The sequence below is a fragment of the Acinonyx jubatus genome, chromosome E4, assembly GCF_027475565.1.
Source record: "Acinonyx jubatus isolate Ajub_Pintada_27869175 chromosome E4, VMU_Ajub_asm_v1.0, whole genome shotgun sequence".
Classification (NCBI taxonomy): Eukaryota; Metazoa; Chordata; class Mammalia; order Carnivora; family Felidae; genus Acinonyx; species Acinonyx jubatus.
Window position 1 is genome coordinate 66,575,942 of NC_069395.1, and position 15,672 is coordinate 66,591,613.

The 15,672-nt window shown below is 48.6% G+C and overlaps 2 protein-coding genes across 12 annotated transcripts in view; one reads left to right on the plus strand and one right to left on the minus strand.

Moving 5' to 3' along the window:
- Nucleotides 1-15,672, plus strand: part of ENAH (ENAH actin regulator) — a 136,971-nt gene that overhangs the window by 13,333 nt on the left and 107,966 nt on the right. The window contains exon 1 of one of the 10 annotated variants that reach the window (XM_053209136.1): nt 15,316-15,456. The exons of the other annotated variants lie outside the window; for them this stretch is intronic. The gene's annotated coding sequence lies outside the window, so the exon portion shown is untranslated. Of the gene's footprint in view, nt 1-15,315; nt 15,457-15,672 lie in introns of those variants that run through there. 10 annotated transcript variants of the gene reach the window in all.
- LOC128312979 (uncharacterized) lies at nt 322-15,095 on the minus strand. 2 transcript variants are annotated; one of them, XM_053209146.1, is made up of 2 exons: nt 14,250-15,095; nt 322-1,436 (listed from the first exon to the last, which is right to left on the minus strand). In XM_053209146.1, the coding sequence occupies exons 1-2, from the start codon at nt 14,826-14,828 to the stop codon at nt 1,260-1,262; spliced, it is 756 nt and encodes a 251-aa protein (XP_053065121.1). In that variant the 5' UTR covers nt 14,829-15,095; the 3' UTR covers nt 322-1,259. The 2 variants fall into 2 exon arrangements, 1 of the variants encoding a protein (XP_053065121.1); XR_008293045.1 differs by lacking the exon at nt 322-1,436 and adding an exon at nt 5,666-6,080.

The following is a 15,672-nucleotide window of genomic DNA, read 5'->3' on the forward strand; positions in this document are numbered from 1 at the left end:
CCCATGGCTTCCCCCTGCCGTGACACTCAAGACTGAGCTCCTGGTCATGGCCTGCAGGAATGGTTTCTGCGTGATCCTTCTTGCTCTGGGATTCCAGAGTTAGAGACACGGCCCAAAAAGATAAATCCTCAAAAACCATTTTAAAACAGTAAAGGTGAGCATAGACGTGACCTGTTCCCTTGTGCTTATAGCTTAGGTGGGGGCGTAGCGATGAATCACTTTTCAAAAGCTTTGAGGAATGGTATATGGATGGTATCGTGAGGCTAGAGACCATTTCGTGTATTTGTGTTTGATTTCTTTCGAAATATCTGCAAATCATACTTAAAATTTTTCTCACGTAGAGTGCTTTTTATTTATGGCAGATTGACAATATCGTTTTGTATTGCTGTAGTGTTTTGTCATACTCATCTGTTATTTTGTTCGGATCGTCTACTTTAAGGAAAGTCTCTCTGTCATCCTCTCGTGTTACTCTGGGTATGGAAGTTTTTCACGGTGTTTTCATTTTGGGAAGAGAAGTCAAGTTGAACAGAATCACCTTTAGCTTCAGAGCCCTTCCCTTTGCTGGCTGTGAGCCCTTCCGTTGGCTGCCCAGACCTCAGGGTCTTTCTGTGCACGATGAGATTACGCATCTGCTGCCTTGTCTCGCCGTCTGACATAATGCATTTGGAGGATTTATGGATTTGGTGTGCTCTAGTTATCGCTCTCTTCGTGTTGTGCCTTTGCTTTTGTATTAGTAAGCACAGGCTTCTGAATGTTCTTTGCCTTTTTTCTTCAGCTTTTACCATGAAAGACTTCTGTTTTTAGGCACTCTAAAAGTAAGGAACGTTAAACTCTTAGAGAACCTAGATTTTAAAATGATGTCTGAAATATGTTAATATGATTCTTCAGATTGAGAAGCAGAGCCCTGAATGGTAGAACCATCACCTGCGCCATGGGGGACCAGCCTCCCTTCCCCACTATCGGACCCTCAGGCCTCCGCCCCTCCACCTTCCCGCCGTGTGTGATGCTTGGTGCCCCCCTCATGTCCTTCTGGAGAACCTCGGCCTGCCCCTGCGCGGCCCGTGGAAGGGGCGCCTCCGCCTGGTGCTCGGGGCCCTGCAGACCCTCCAGCCGCGCCTCGGTGCCCCTCGTTCATTTTGGAATGGTGTGCTTGAGGTTCCCCGGGGGCGCTACTGGGCTTTTGGTCTTGCTCCTTCTGTTCTGTCTTCCAGAAAGCTGCCTCTGTGCCCACGCAGTGTCTCTCGCTGCGGTTTCCTCTTCTAGTCCGCGTCTTCAGCGATCACTCCTGTGAGCTCGGAGCATCTGTCCACCTTCCAGAGCGTTTGCCACTCCAGGCATAAACTCCCCTCGGAGACGCACTGGAGGCTTCTCTCTCTCCAGCCAGTTCCGTAAGCGCTTTGCAACACGCCGGGTATAATCAGGGACTTCCAGTAACTCTAAAAAAAATACATGTAAAAGCTAAACTCATGATTACTGATTGTTTTAGACCTTCCCATTTTAATTCTCTCTCTGAATCGTGATTTTCAAAGGTATTAAGACAGTATGAACAATTTTGCGTTAAACACAGTATGTTTTTGTATCCCTGTGATCACGGTATGTGTACAGGTATGAATAAGTGACAAAGCAAAGGTGTCACGATGGGGTATTTGGATAAAAAACTTTTATATGTAAATGTTAATATGTAATGTACTTGAAAGCGTAAGGACAACACATCAAGTGTATTTTTTTCTGCCTGGAAACCTGATTATATGAATAAGTTCCTGTCACCCAGTCAGCAAGCCTGTTTCCCTTTAACTGATTAATTGATGTGGTTCTCTTTGAATCTGTGGAAAGCACTAAAATTAGAAGCTGATTCATAAAGTTTTTTAAAATTTTATTTTATATTTAAAATTTTTATTTCTTGAGAGACAGAGAGAGAGAGAGAGAGTGCGCATGTGTATAAGAGCAGGGGGAGGAGCAGAGGGAGAGAGAGAATCCCAGGCAGAGTCCAAGCCCAGTGTGGAACCCGACTCAGGGCTCGAACCCATGACCCTGGGATTATGACCTGAACCATAATCAAGAGTTGGATGCTCACCCAACTGATCTACCCAGGCGCCCCAGAAACTGATGCAGTCAGGTTTTGGTATAGATCGTGGGCCACATTTATGAAGTAGGCAGTTTTTTCTTATGATCTCCAGATCCCTCTTTTCCTTTATTGATGGATGATTGGAATTGACCCATGGTATTGGGGGTTGATAAGTCTGAGCTTTGTAAGGCAGGCTGGAAACTCAGGGTTTTGTGTTACAGTCTTGAGGCAGAATTCCTTCCTTCCTTCCTTCCTTCCTTCCTTCCTTCCTTCCTTCCTTCCCTCCCTCCCTCCCTCCCTCCCTCCCTCCCTCCTTCCTTCCCTCATCCAGCTTGTGGTGTTTGCTGGCAATCCTTGGCAATCCTTGGCAATCCTGGGCTTCTAGAAATGCATCACTCCCAATTTCTGCTTCTCTGATCATATGGCTGTCTTTTCCCCGTGTGTCTCTGTTTTCATGTGGTGGTTTCCTGTTTTAAGGAGACCAGTCATATTGGATTAAGGGCCCAGCCTACCCCAGTGTGACCTCATCACAACTAATTCATCTGTAATGACCCTGTTTTCAAGGAAGGTCACGTTCTGGGGTACTGGGGGTTAGGATGTCGACGTCATCTCTCGTCTGAGTTTCCCATTTGGGTGTGGACCGCAGCGTTGGCCTCATCCATCTCTCCCTTTAATCAGCTCACGGCCCCAGGTGACAGATACAGAGGCGGACGTGCACACGCACACGTTACATATAAACACAGGCAGGACACCTGTAAGGCCACTAGAACTCATGAACAAGTTCAGCAAAGTTGTGGGTGTAAGATCAGCACACAAAAATCAGTTGTGTTTCCTTACACCAGCAGTGAACAATCCAAAAAGGAAAATAAGAAAGCAGTTCCATTTACTGTAGTGTCTAAAATAATAAAATACCTAGGAATAAATTTAAGCAAGGAAGGGACTTGTCTACTGAAAATTATAAAATATTGCCGAAAGAAATCAAAGACCTAATTAACTTGAACAGAGCTCTGTCCCTGGATTAAAGACTTAACGTTAAGATGACAGTACTACCCACAGTGATCTACTACAGATTCAATATAATCTCTGTCAAAACCCGGCATATTTTTGCAGAAATAGAAAAACCCATCCTGAAATTTAGATGGTATCCCATGGGACCCGGCATGGTCAAAAGCCATCTCGAAAAAGAACAAAGTTGGAAGACTCTCACTTAACTGATTTCAGAACTTACTACAGAGCTGCGGTAATCAAAACAGTGTGGTCCTGGCACAGACTGGCCCCATAGACCAGTGGATCCAAATAGAGACCCTGGATGTTAAACTTGCACATTTGTGGTCACGGGACTTTTGACAAGGGCGCCAAGACCAGTCGATGGGGAAAGGATCATCTTTTCAACAAATGATGCTTGGAAATCCTAGGTATTTCTAGTTGTATTGAAAGAAAGTTTAGTAAGAAAGCAAGTTTTCCTTCAGGATGGATCCCAACCTCTAAATCAGGGTTCCTCATCCTCGGCTGTATTGATGTTTGGGGTCAGCTGATTCTGTGTCGTGGGGGCTGCCCTGGGCATTGTAGGATGCCCAGCCTTGCCCCTGGTGGCTGCCACTAGATGCCAGTACTTCACCCCACCCTACCCCACCCCCCCGCCCCATAGTGACAAGCAAAAATGTGTCCAGTGTCAGATTTTGAATGGGAGAAAAGTCAACCCGGTTGTGAACCACCGCTCTGAATCCGGTAATGTCAGGAGCTACTGTACAATTTTTAAAAGTTAAAAAAAAAAGTTTGACGTTTATTAAATTTTTTAATGTTTATTTTTGAGAGATTGGAGACAGAGTGCGAGCAGGGGAGGGGCAGAGAGAGAGGGAGATACAGAGTCCGAAGCAGGCTCCAGGCTCTGAGCTGTCAGCACAGAGCCCGACGCATGGCTTGAACTTGGAGACTGTGAGATCATGACTTGAGCTGAAGTCGGACGCTTACCAAACTGAGCCACCCAGGCACCTCAAAAGTTTGACATTTAAAACATTTAAATGTTTTGTGTTTAAGTGAGAAAAAAAGGTGATTTTCATGCTGTTCCCTACTTTTATTGCAAAAGACTCATCTATTTGGTTATTTAGACTTTAGCTTGGTAACACAAGCACAATTTGTAAATAGTGTTTTAAAAAAGAAAATCTATCCTGAAAGTCCTTTCGTACATTCCCATTTGAAGTTAGAAACTATATGAAGATGAAAAAACTAAGCTTTCGAATTTTAATGTGACAAAATAAAACCCATTCAAAGAAATTGTTATACCTCGTTAGTTGCATGTAAGTATTTAAAATAAACTTAGTGGTTTTTTTTTTTTAAAGTTTATTTATTTTGAGAGAGAGAGAAAATGAACAGGGGAGGGGCAGAGAGAGAGAGAGAGAGAGAGAGAGAGGGAGAGAATCCCAAGTAGGCTCTGCGCTGTCAGCGCAGAGCCCGACGTGGGGCTCGAACCTACGAAACCATGAGATCATGACCTGAGCTGAAATCAAGAGTCGGGTGCTTAACCGACTGAGCCACCCAGGTGCCCCAGTTCATTGTTTTTTAAAGATATTTTCATGATTAACTTTTGTGTCCCAAAGACTTGCTGAATTGTCCTCATCGATCCCGATACGCGTCGGGCACGGGGCACGAGTCCCTGGCCAGAGATCACAGTGTTTCCGAGGCTAACCTTTGCCTACACTGGGTACAAACCAAATGGGCCAGCCAGTTACATAGGACAACTTTTAATGTTCTCTGCTTACGTAGAATGAGTAGATCTGTGGTTGTCATAGCTACTCTTTGTTGCACTTTCAGGGACAGGCCAGGAGACTTGCTAAGTGCTTCCCGTGAGTCACTTTATGTGATGTATTAGGATGAGCCATGAGGTTGGTGTCCTCACTTACGGTGGAGGAAACTGAGGCTTAGTCGTGTGGTTGGCGAATGACAGCTGAGGTTCAAATCAGAGTCCTGCGTGATTCCAAAGACCCTGGCCCTAGCATTCTGTGTGGCCTCTAATTCTGTTACCTTCCGGTGCTGCTTCTCAGATTCAGTTTCCCCTCCCTAAGATCGCATCCAGGGAGGTGTCTGCCTTCAGCTAGGAGTTTGCGCAGGAAGGAGGCGATGGGCCGTGTGGCGCACTTGGCTGGGCGTTGTGAGTCTTTGAACGACGAAGTGAAACGACGTGCTGTGTGGGCACAGCTGCCCTTTGGGGGAGGAATTCACCTCGGCAGTGCCCTGGCCTGGGAGTGCCCGGCCGGCGAGCGCTGGATCCTCCTGGACCCGGCGCCGTCTCAGTTCCAAACCTGGATGTGCTTTGCCCCAGGTCTTCAGAGTGATTCCAGCTTTTCTCGTAGATGAATGACTTCCAATCGGTGGGCTCTGGGGGGCAGCCGTAGGCTTGTCTTGAGGAGTCCGTGTGCACCTGTGTGCACCGAGCTTTGTCATCTGAGATGCCATGTTCACGTGCAGTAGATGGCACGTGTGTGTACGTGCTGTTACATTACACAGATTAATTTAAAAGATAGGAAATTCAGACTGCTTTTAAGTCACATTTTCTCTGTCAATGTACATTAAAAATATACTTCATGAATTTAAATTTTTTTTAATGTTTATTTATAATTTTTGAGAGAGACAGAGACAGAATGTGAGTGGGTTAGGGGCAGAGACAGCGGGGCGGGGGGAACACAGAATCCGAAGCAGGCCCCAGGCTCTGAGCTGTCAGCACAGAGCCTGACACGGGCTCGAACGCACGAACCGCGAGATCATGACCTGAGCCGAAGTCGGTCACTCAACCGACTGAGCCACTCAGGTGCCCCTACGCTTCATGAGTTTAAAGGGCCTTCTCTTTGAAAAGTTGGGGAACACGGTTGTGAGTTTATCTGTATTTAGTCGGGTTTCTTCGGTGGGGCTTGGCAGTCATTTCTCAAGAGAAATGGGGAAATCCCAACACAATGAAAGGATTTCAGACCAGGGCCAGAATAGCTGCAAGCTTTTGGTTTTCTTTAGACGGAACTGAATTCTGTTAAAAAAAAAAAAAAAGTTTTATGAGATGTTACTAGTTACCCATATAGGTAATAACATAAAAATAGTTCCAATAAATTTTAAGTAGGAGAAAACTGTTAGGAAATTGTAGCCCTTGCTTATAAATTACGATTTTTAGAAACTAAACTGAAAGGATCAAATTACTTCTTTTAAATTATGCAACAAAAGGTGCGTGGGTATGTTATTACCTTGGAGTTTTAAAAACAACTCTGGCAGGTGATGCTTTTAGGAGAAAGACGTCCACCCTGAGTAGCAGTTGTTTCTAGCAGGGAAGCCCTGAGAGCGAGGAGACATCAGTGTCTTTCACGGTGCACAGGGGCTGGGATTTGGGTTTGGGATTCTCTAGTTCTAGAATTTGCATCCTCAGACCGCGGGTGTTGGTAGTGGTGTCTGTAAAACGGTCTTTGCATCCTTTCTCAGCCTCGATGGGGTTAAGTGTGGCTCGGCGAGTCAAGAAAAGGGGTTCTGTCTGCTTTCAGACCGCAGGATCTCGTTGCTATGCAACAAGCATTGTCAGTCAGTATAGGGTGTAGTAAATTGGTATTCTCCGTCCCTTTGCACCGCGTGCTCATTTCGTAATCGGAGAGATGTGCTTTGGGGCTATTTTGCAAGGTTTTATTTTAAAACACACGTTTAAAGATGGTTTTTGTTGCTTTTTATAATGAGCTCCCTTTAAGGCCTGTGAGGTCTTTCTGCCCCTGTGTAGAAGCTACACCAAAATGCTTGTGTTCAAAGAAAGGGTTTCTGGTTTTGTTTTGTGTTGTATTTGTATCTTGGTTTTGTTATCATTTACTCAAAAATGAATACATTTTTGCTGGAAAATTCAAGTGAAATAATTCAGACATTAGAGCTTTGCCGGAGCACAATACATTATTTTGAAATTTATATTTTAGAAGTATGACCCAGAAGTTGATATCAGAATCCCTTGATTGATAAAGATTATTTTTATAGGAATCCTAGATTTGCATAGAGTCTCATGTAGAATCTGATAGTGTTTTTTTTTTTTCCAGGAGAAATTAAAATTCTAATAGCAAAGCCTTTTTCTAAAAAATTGAGGCACAGTATACACATGGTAAAACGTACTGTCCTAACTGTCCTCAGCGTGCAGTTTGGGGGCCTCACGTGCATTCACAGCGCTGTTCCGGCCACTGGCTCCGCCCTCCTCCAGGACTGAGGGACAGCTTCGTGTGTCTACTCTGTGACCTAGGCCAGGCCGGCTTCCAAGTGTTTTTGATAAACCGACTTGTCTAATCTTCGTGGCATCCCTAAAGGATGAGTCCTCTCGCTGTGTTCCAAATGGGGACAGAGGTGTAGAGAACAAACAGTGCTGCTGGCAGCGGGGGTTCGGGCCCCAGCTTCCACAGCCGGCGCCCAGCTGCCATTGGACGGCGCCCTCTCTTGGCATCAGTTTCTTTTCTGGTTAGTGGTCTTCATAAAATTACCTCTGTAGGTTTTTCAAGTAAATTTAATGTACCTTAGTGGTATTTTGGACACTTAATGAGTTTAGTTTGACCACCAATCATAAATGTCATAAGTTTTAGGTGTTTTTTCCTAAGTATTTTTAAAGGATGCAGTTTGTATTATTTCATATTATGGTTAATTGTACATGAAATTATAAATGTTACAGCTAATCACATAAAGAAGATCGAGTTCCCTTTCCCAGTTTGTTTCTGGCCCATCTTCCGTGCTGTTCCTTCTGGGAGCATGTACAGAGAATGCAGGTCATTTTCCAACAGTGTAGAATGAACATAACTGGGAGGTACGTGGTTACTAGAGAATTCTGATGTGATGCCGTCCGGAGTCTTAAGCCAGTCGGCACTGGAGCACCTACTTAATATCTTCTGAATTCATGCTTTTCTTTTTCGCGGATAAGCTGGAGGTGATTTGGGGACTGGCAGTCTAATAACGGGCAGTGGGGCCAGAGTGAAGCCAGGTGTCACCCCAGCTTTCAGTTGATGTGAGGTTCCACTTCTTTTCTGCCGGACACAGTGTCTCTGTTCCGATTCTTTAGCTAAAGAACTTCTTTTTCCCTCTGACTGCCTCCCTCAGCCCACCGAATATTCCAGCAAATTTTCTGCCTGAGACCCCCTTGCCCCCTATCCTCCCCAATTGGTATGCTCCCGTCCTGATCAACCAGAGTTAGCCTACTGTTTGCTTCCATTTCTCTTCACAGTTGCACCATCTTAAAAAAAAAAAAAAAAAAAAAAAAATTCCTTTTTTTTAAATGTTTATTTAAAAAAAATTTTTTTTTTTTACATTTATTTATTTTTGAGACAGAGAGAGAGCATGAACGGGGGAGGGTCAGAGAGAGGGACACACAGAATCTGAAACAGGCTCCAGGCTCTGAGCTGTCAGCACAGAGCCCGACGCGGGGCTCGAACTCACGGACCGCGAGATCATGACCTGAGCCAAAGTCGGCAGCCCAACTGACTGAGCCACCCAGGCGCCCCTAAATGTTTATTTTTGAGAGAGAAAGAGACCGTGAGCTGGGAAGGGGCAGAGAGAGAGGGAGACACAGGATCCGAAGCAGGCTCTAGACTTCAAGCTGTCAGCAAAGAGCCGGACTCGAGGCTCAAACTCATGGACCGTGAGATCATGATCTGTGCGGAAGTCAGACGTTTAACTGACTGAGCCACCCAGGGACCCCCAAAATGTCCTCCTTTTGTTTTTGTACATTTACATACATGTTTGATTATACTTTATGCATTTTTGTTCACTTGATGTTTTGCATTTTCTATGCTTTAAAAAAACTCAATTTTATTAATTGCATATTTCACTGTAATTTACCTATTTCCTTGTAAATGGCTACTTACATGGTTGAAGGTGATTTTGTATAATGAATGATGCTTTCAGGAACCCAAAGGGTTTTTTCCTCCTTACTGCAGACTAATTCCTTAAGACAGATTTCCAGAAATAGTATTAGATCTCCAAATAAATAGAAACACTTCTAAAAGCTCCTGAATCGTAATGCCAAATGCTTTCCAGAAGCGTTGTAGCAGTCTTCCTGCCAGCCTGGGAAGGTACAGAGTGTCCACTTCACTGTAGCTGGAGCAGCGGACAATGTTTTGATGTTGACCTTTCAATCTAGAAGAATTGACTCACGGCTGCGCTGGGCTTTATCCTGAATCACACCTAGAGGCTAATGATGCAGGGATCGGGTTTGGGAGAAGGGGGGCCTGCCCACCAGCCTCTCCTTCGGCTTCCTTTAAGTTCCGTGGTGATGCATTGGCCGCCCAGGTGGGCTTTCATTAATGCCGAGCCGTGGGTGCAGGAAGCCACTGTCTTGTTCTGCTTCCAACACCCTGAATTGATTTGGTAAGTTGGGTGGTGTGGGACAAAGTGGTGAGTGTTTCCAGCGCCCTTCCCTTGGGAGCTGTCCCTGTCCTTCCCCCAGCCAGTGGGCTCTGCATGCTCAGTGGGGGCCTCCGGAGTCCCATTCGGGAGCCACCTGTCCAGGGGCACCTCCTCTGATGGAGCCCGAGTCACTGATGCTTCTTTAGCTGGCAGATCGTTAACTCTGGAGGCACACTGGCTTTTCTCGAAACGGTCATTCTAGGATTCCGAGCGGTTATGTGCTGGTAGATTGTCTTCTCCGAAGGGAGGAGGAGGAGGGAAGGGATTCCTGGTTGCCCCTGGCCTTGTCCCAGCCCCCGGTGCGGTGGGCCGTCCTGGCCTGGAGCCTCTGTGACGTGGGGACTTGCGGCTCTGGCTCCCACCCCCCCCCCACCCCCCCACCCCCCCACCGTTGGCTTTATCTCTTGGTCCTCCCCTGCACTCCCTTCTCTTGTCCCCCTCAGACTTCGGTCCTCCCCAGTGTTCGTAGCCCCTGGGCTTCACCCCTGCGTGCTGCTGACTCCCACCCTTCAATTTCTGGCCCGCTCTCTCTCGTGAGCTCTAGGTGATAAGCTGACAGCTGAGTATCTACTCAGCACCCTAAATCTCACGTGTCCAGATCAACGTGTGTGGTATGTTCCTATGAAGTTATACTTGCTGATGAATAGGTATCACAGTTACGGTGTTTTCTTAGAGTTTTAACTGAGAAAATAACGTAAAGGGCTAAATTCCAAAAAAATGTCCATATAAGGCTTGTAACATTAACACCAATACCTTCTGCCCTCATGTTGTAAGCTTTCGATGCCGTTATTTTCTTCCAGTGAGAGCCGTGTTACCTGTACTCCCCCGCCCCCCACGGCTGAGTGCGGGGGTTCCTACTGGGCTGTCCCTCGCGTGAGCGTCCCCCCGCAGCGTGGCCCCAGCCGGCAGACACTGCTCCTTGCTTGCACGTGGCACCGGTCCTTCAGCGGACGCGCGGCAACTTGAACCGTCGGCATGCTTGGCGGTTCAGTTTTGTCACTGCCCGGGCCTTCGTAGAGCCTACTGGGGCCCTTATTGGCATGAGGGCCCAGCGGAAGACACAAGAGGTTAATGACACAGCCGAGACCAGTCTGGAAGTCACCCGGTGTTCCCGAGGCGGCGGGGCTGCACCCCGTTTGCACTTCAGCTGGCTGTGTCCGTGCGGGAGAGGAGGTGAAGGAAGTTCACGTCCACTGCAGAAGTGCGCGGCGTCCAGGACCCGAGCGGCCGTGGGGCCCGGGGAGGCGGGCAGAGCTGCGGTCTGGAGGCCCAGAGTCCCCTCCGTGTCCCTCTGCGTGGCTTCACGTGGTTTCTGCACGTCCCCGCTCGTCCGGCTTTCGTAGATGGAAGTCAGGGAATGTTTTCTGTAGCCTTCAGGTGGAAACATCTTGGATTAAGAGTGGCGACGGCTCCGCTTGGGTCACTGTCCCTGTTCTCCAGTGCCGGTGGGGCACCGGGAGGAGCCCCAGTGGGTGGTGGGCACGGACACTCTCCCGAGTCTGAGGAGGAGCACTGGAAGCACACACCCAAGATGATCCCCAGGTGAGGGGAAGGTAGCAAAATTCAGTTACATATAAAAAAGATGGGAAATGTGTCTCAAAGGTGAAGATCTGTGACGGAAAAAGTTGATTAATACTTTAGGAATCTGTTGAATTTACAGGATTATAGAGCTTGTTGAGGAAGCAGGCTTGCAGCAACCCCTTTATGGTAACAAGAGAAGGTGAGGCTCAACTCGATTCTAGAAAATGTCAAAGAAACTTGGTAAGACAGCAGGTCATTTCTTATAAGACTCTGAGCTATTAAAAAGAAAATCACTTCCGTCTACCAAATGTTGTGTTGGGTAAGTCAGAAAAACTAGAATTAGAGGTGAGAATTATTTAGAAATAATGTACAATTATTTAGTATCATGTATTGCTTTTAAGTGGTTGCTTGTACCTTAGTGTTTGAAACTACAATATTCATCTCCTAACTAGGGATTTCATGTGTTTTGACTGTTGGAACGAAGACGCATTTTTCAGTTAGGACTGTTGCTAGGCTCTTGTCCACTCTGCTTTCAGGGGTGGGTCAGGTAGGAGAGTGGGGGTCCTGGGTGTCCCACGTGCACGTCGTTGACCACAGCCTGCCACCGTCCAGTGTCAGACGAGGGGAGAGGCCAGCTCGCGTCCCACCAGGTCAGGCGCACTTTCTCCCTAGCTTTCCCACTTATTTGGGGATACAGGGATAACGGTGATGTCCACGCTGTGTAAGGGTGTGAGCTGGGGAGAATCGACCCTGCGACAGGTGTCACTAGTACCAGGACCCGGGCTGTGTCCCGTTCAGGGGACCTTCATCTGGGCTTCTTCAGCTCCTTGTGGTTAGAGTCCAGATGTGGGAAACGGAACGCCCTTTCGTTTTCTGGGACAGATCGCTTCACCTCCACTACCTTACGAAGCTTTTAACATGTAGAATCTCTATATTTTCCAAGAGACTTGTTAACGAGAGAGTCATTTTACTTTGGATTAGCTTTAGGTGATTTTTTTCACCTCATTTATAGGTGAAATTATGGATTTGCTGATAAAAAGACTTGTTAGCGACTTACTTTCTCTTTTCTCAGTCTCTAAGGTAATACAGGTGTTTTTTTAGAATAGCTAACCAACCCAAAAGGGTTACCATCTAATCTGAGAGCTCTTGGGGAAGTATTTTACTAGTATTTATCAAAGTAAAAAGATTGGGAAAATATTTTAGGAAACAAATGGAAAGGACTAATTTACTAAATTATAGATAAAATACAAAAAACAGGGTAACCTATAAAAGCGAGGCACAAAGAGCATACATCCCTAAGCAAACAAGAAAACCCCCCACCTCTTTGTTTTATCTTGTCCGTTTCTCTGAGCCTATTTTTTCTGAGGCTTCTCAAATCCATGGGAAGAACTCTAGTGTCTTCAAAGTTCTTTGCTGCCTCTCTTCTGGGTTTTAGTCTAATTCAGAATCGTTTCTGCAATACTAAAGTTCTTCTCCTAACCCCTTAACTTGCAAATTCTTTTTTGCTTCAAGTAAAGAAGGCTTCTGCGCTCTGGGTGTGTGTGAGGGGTTCTCTTTAGAAGTGTGTTTCTTTTTTTCTCGTGATTGTCATTTCTTCCTTTTGAAATTCACTCTCTGAGTGACTTTATGGAGGAGATTCCTGTCTGATCCCCCACCTTCCAGCCTGTCCTGTCGTTACATGTTTATGTCATTCTGCCGTGGTTTCTCAAACACTGCATACCATGGAGACGTTTGAACAGCTTCATTGATGTACTCTTCATATACAGTCAGCGTCACATATTCAGCGTGCGGTCTGATAAGTTTTGACATGCACGTACCCATGAAACCATCACCACAGCAGTCAAGCTAGTGAACCTATCCGTCACCTCCAATTTAAAATTAAAAGCACTGTCAACAAAAATGTGGACTACAGGAAAGCGAAGGAAGTTACCTATAAACCCTGACACTGTGGTTGCATAACCTTTGGTATCTTTCATTTAACACAGCATCCTGAACACTTTGCCATATCGTTGCATGGTCTTAATAAGACTTAAAGGGTTGTTGACACGTTAAAAACACCCTCTCTGCACATCTAACGTGAGAGTACACAGAATGTTTCATGTTGGGGGTAGAAACAGATTTTTAGCTGCTTTTGAAGTCCGTGATTTGAGAAGGCTCCCAGGAGAGAGTGTGTGTGAGCGTAAGTGGGTCCTGATCGTCCCTCCCTTCCGTAGCCAATGCTCCTGTCACCCCAGCTGTGGGAGTAGGGCTTTGCAAGGGAGAACAGGCACGCCGCGGAGAGCTTAGGCGAAGCTGAAGCTGTGGGCCAAAGAGCATGCCTGGCTGGGATGTGTTCAGTTGTTAGAGGCTCATGTGGCCCCTAGAAGTTTGAATTCAAAATATTTAATTTGATAAAAACCATTGAGGGGTGTGGTGGGTGAATGACAGGGTCCTCGTGACGTACGTGTAAAATAATCTCAGTGGTTGATTAAGAGGTAGGGTTGGGGGGGCGCCTGGGTGGCTCAGTCTATTGAGCTTTGGACTCTTGATTTTGGCTCAGATCATGATATCACTGTTCGCAGGTTTGAGCCCTGCATCCACCTGTGCTGTCCAGCTCAGAGCCTGCTTGAGATTCTCTCTGTCACTCTCCTCCTCTCAAAATAAATAAACATTAAAAAACAAAAAGAGGGAGGTTTAAGACGAGTGCCTGGGTGGCTCAGTCATTTGGGCACCCAACTCTTGATTTTGGCTCAAGTGATGATCTCACTGTTTGTGGGCTTGAGCACTGAGTTGGGCTCCTCACTCGAGCCTGCTTCGGATTCTCTCTCTCTCTCCCTCTGGTCTTCTTCTGCTTGTACTGGTGGGTGTGCCGTGCTCTCTCTCTCTCTCAAAAAAAAGGGGGGCACCTGGGTGGCTCAGTCCGTTAAGTGTCCGACTTCAGCTCAGGTCATGATCTTGAATTGAAGTTCGTGGGCTCCAGCCCCACCCACATCAGGCTCTGGGCTGACAGCTCAGAGCCTGGAGCCTGCTTCGGATTCTGTGTCTCCCTCTCTCTCTGCCCCCTCCTCCCCAAGATAAACATTAAAAAATTTTTTTAAACAAAAAAAGAGGTAGGTTTATTTATTACCTTACATATCCACCTCTTTCCCCAGCTTTATTGAGGTTTTGTTCACATATAACGTAGGTAAGTTTAAAGTGTGCAGTGTGAATCCGTGATGTTGGGATCCGTGTATGTTGGGAAGCGATGACCACAATAAGGTTGGGTAACCCCTCCGTGTCCTCACATAATTACCTTTTTCTTTGTGGTGAGAACATTTTTGAGATGCAGTGTCTGACCAGCGTTGCAGTGCACGGTATACGGTGAGCTGTGGTCACCGTGCTGTGCGGGAGACGCCCTGGAGTTTGGCTCCCAGCTGGACGCGTGGGACCCGTCCCCGGTTCCGCCGCCCCGGCCCGTTGGCAGCGCCCGGCCTCTGTTCCGGGGGGGTTGGCTCATTTCCATTCCACTTGTGAGCGCGCACAGTAGCGGGGTTCCCCCGTGGCCGGCCGTTCTCGAGGCCACACTGCGTGCGTGGGACGGCGGTAGGTCGGGAGGGCTGCTGGCACAGGAGCAGGTTACAGGTGGACCGGGGGTGAGGGGGCTCGTGTGAGGAAGCGTCCCTACGGCAGTGGCTTCGGCGGCGGCGAGGCAACACCGCGGGCCGTGAAGGGTGGCGCAGGTGTTCTGGAATTTGGTGTGACGCGGCCCGCTCTCCCTGTCCTGCGTCGGAAGATTCGGGCCAAGTTGAACCGGGGCAGGGATTTTCTGGCGAAGACCGAATCCCGGGCGGGTGTCTTGTTTCCCAGCACGAGACTCTGCACACAAGTGCATTTCCCCAGACTGGCGAGGGCCATGTCCACCGTCAGGGCCCGCACCCACTTTTTGAGGACTGCGCGGGGCGGGTTGGGCCCCAGCCCGGGTCCCGTGGGCGGAAACACGAGTGGACCGGGTGGGCCTCGCGGCGCCGGAAAGTAGCGTGCCCCCTCATCGGGGCCTGGGACTTCTCCGGTGGCTGGGGGACTGGCGCGGGGCGGGGACGCGGTCGGGGGGAGCGGTGCACCGTGGCCTCGACGTCAGCGGCGCATGAGGAGCGCGGCGCCTGTCCCGCCGCGTCCCCGCGGGTGTGGCACGGCTAGGCCCCGCCCCGGCACGTGCCGCGTCTGGAGGGCGGGGGCCGCCGGCCGGAAGTGTGGGTGCCGCCGGCGGCACTGCATGCCGGGAGGGCGGCAGCCCTGGCCGAGAGGGCGGCTCCCGCCGAGCCCGATGTTCTTGGGGCTGAGGCGTATCCCCCCCCCCTCCCCCCGCGACCGGCACTGAGGAGCGTCTCCTTTCTCGGCGCCGAGGAGTATGCCCCCAGCCGGCAATGAGGAGGACGTCCATTCCCGGGGCTGAGGAGCATCCTTCTCGGGGCTGAGGCGCACCCCACCCTGGAGGGCCGAGGAGGCCCGGCCCTGGCTCGGTGAGTCGGGGTCAGGATGCACCTTGCAGGGCATGCGCGGTCGGAAGACCGAGGACCGTGTCCGGAACAAAGACCTGTCGCCTGAACGCGGCTGGAAAAGGGCCGGCCTGTCTGCCGCTGGGCGGTGCCGACCCCTGGAGGCCAGCAGCCCCCAGCCGCCACGTCGTCCGGTTCCTGCTCATCCAGTCCCTCGTGCCGCCGGCGAGCGACCCCCGC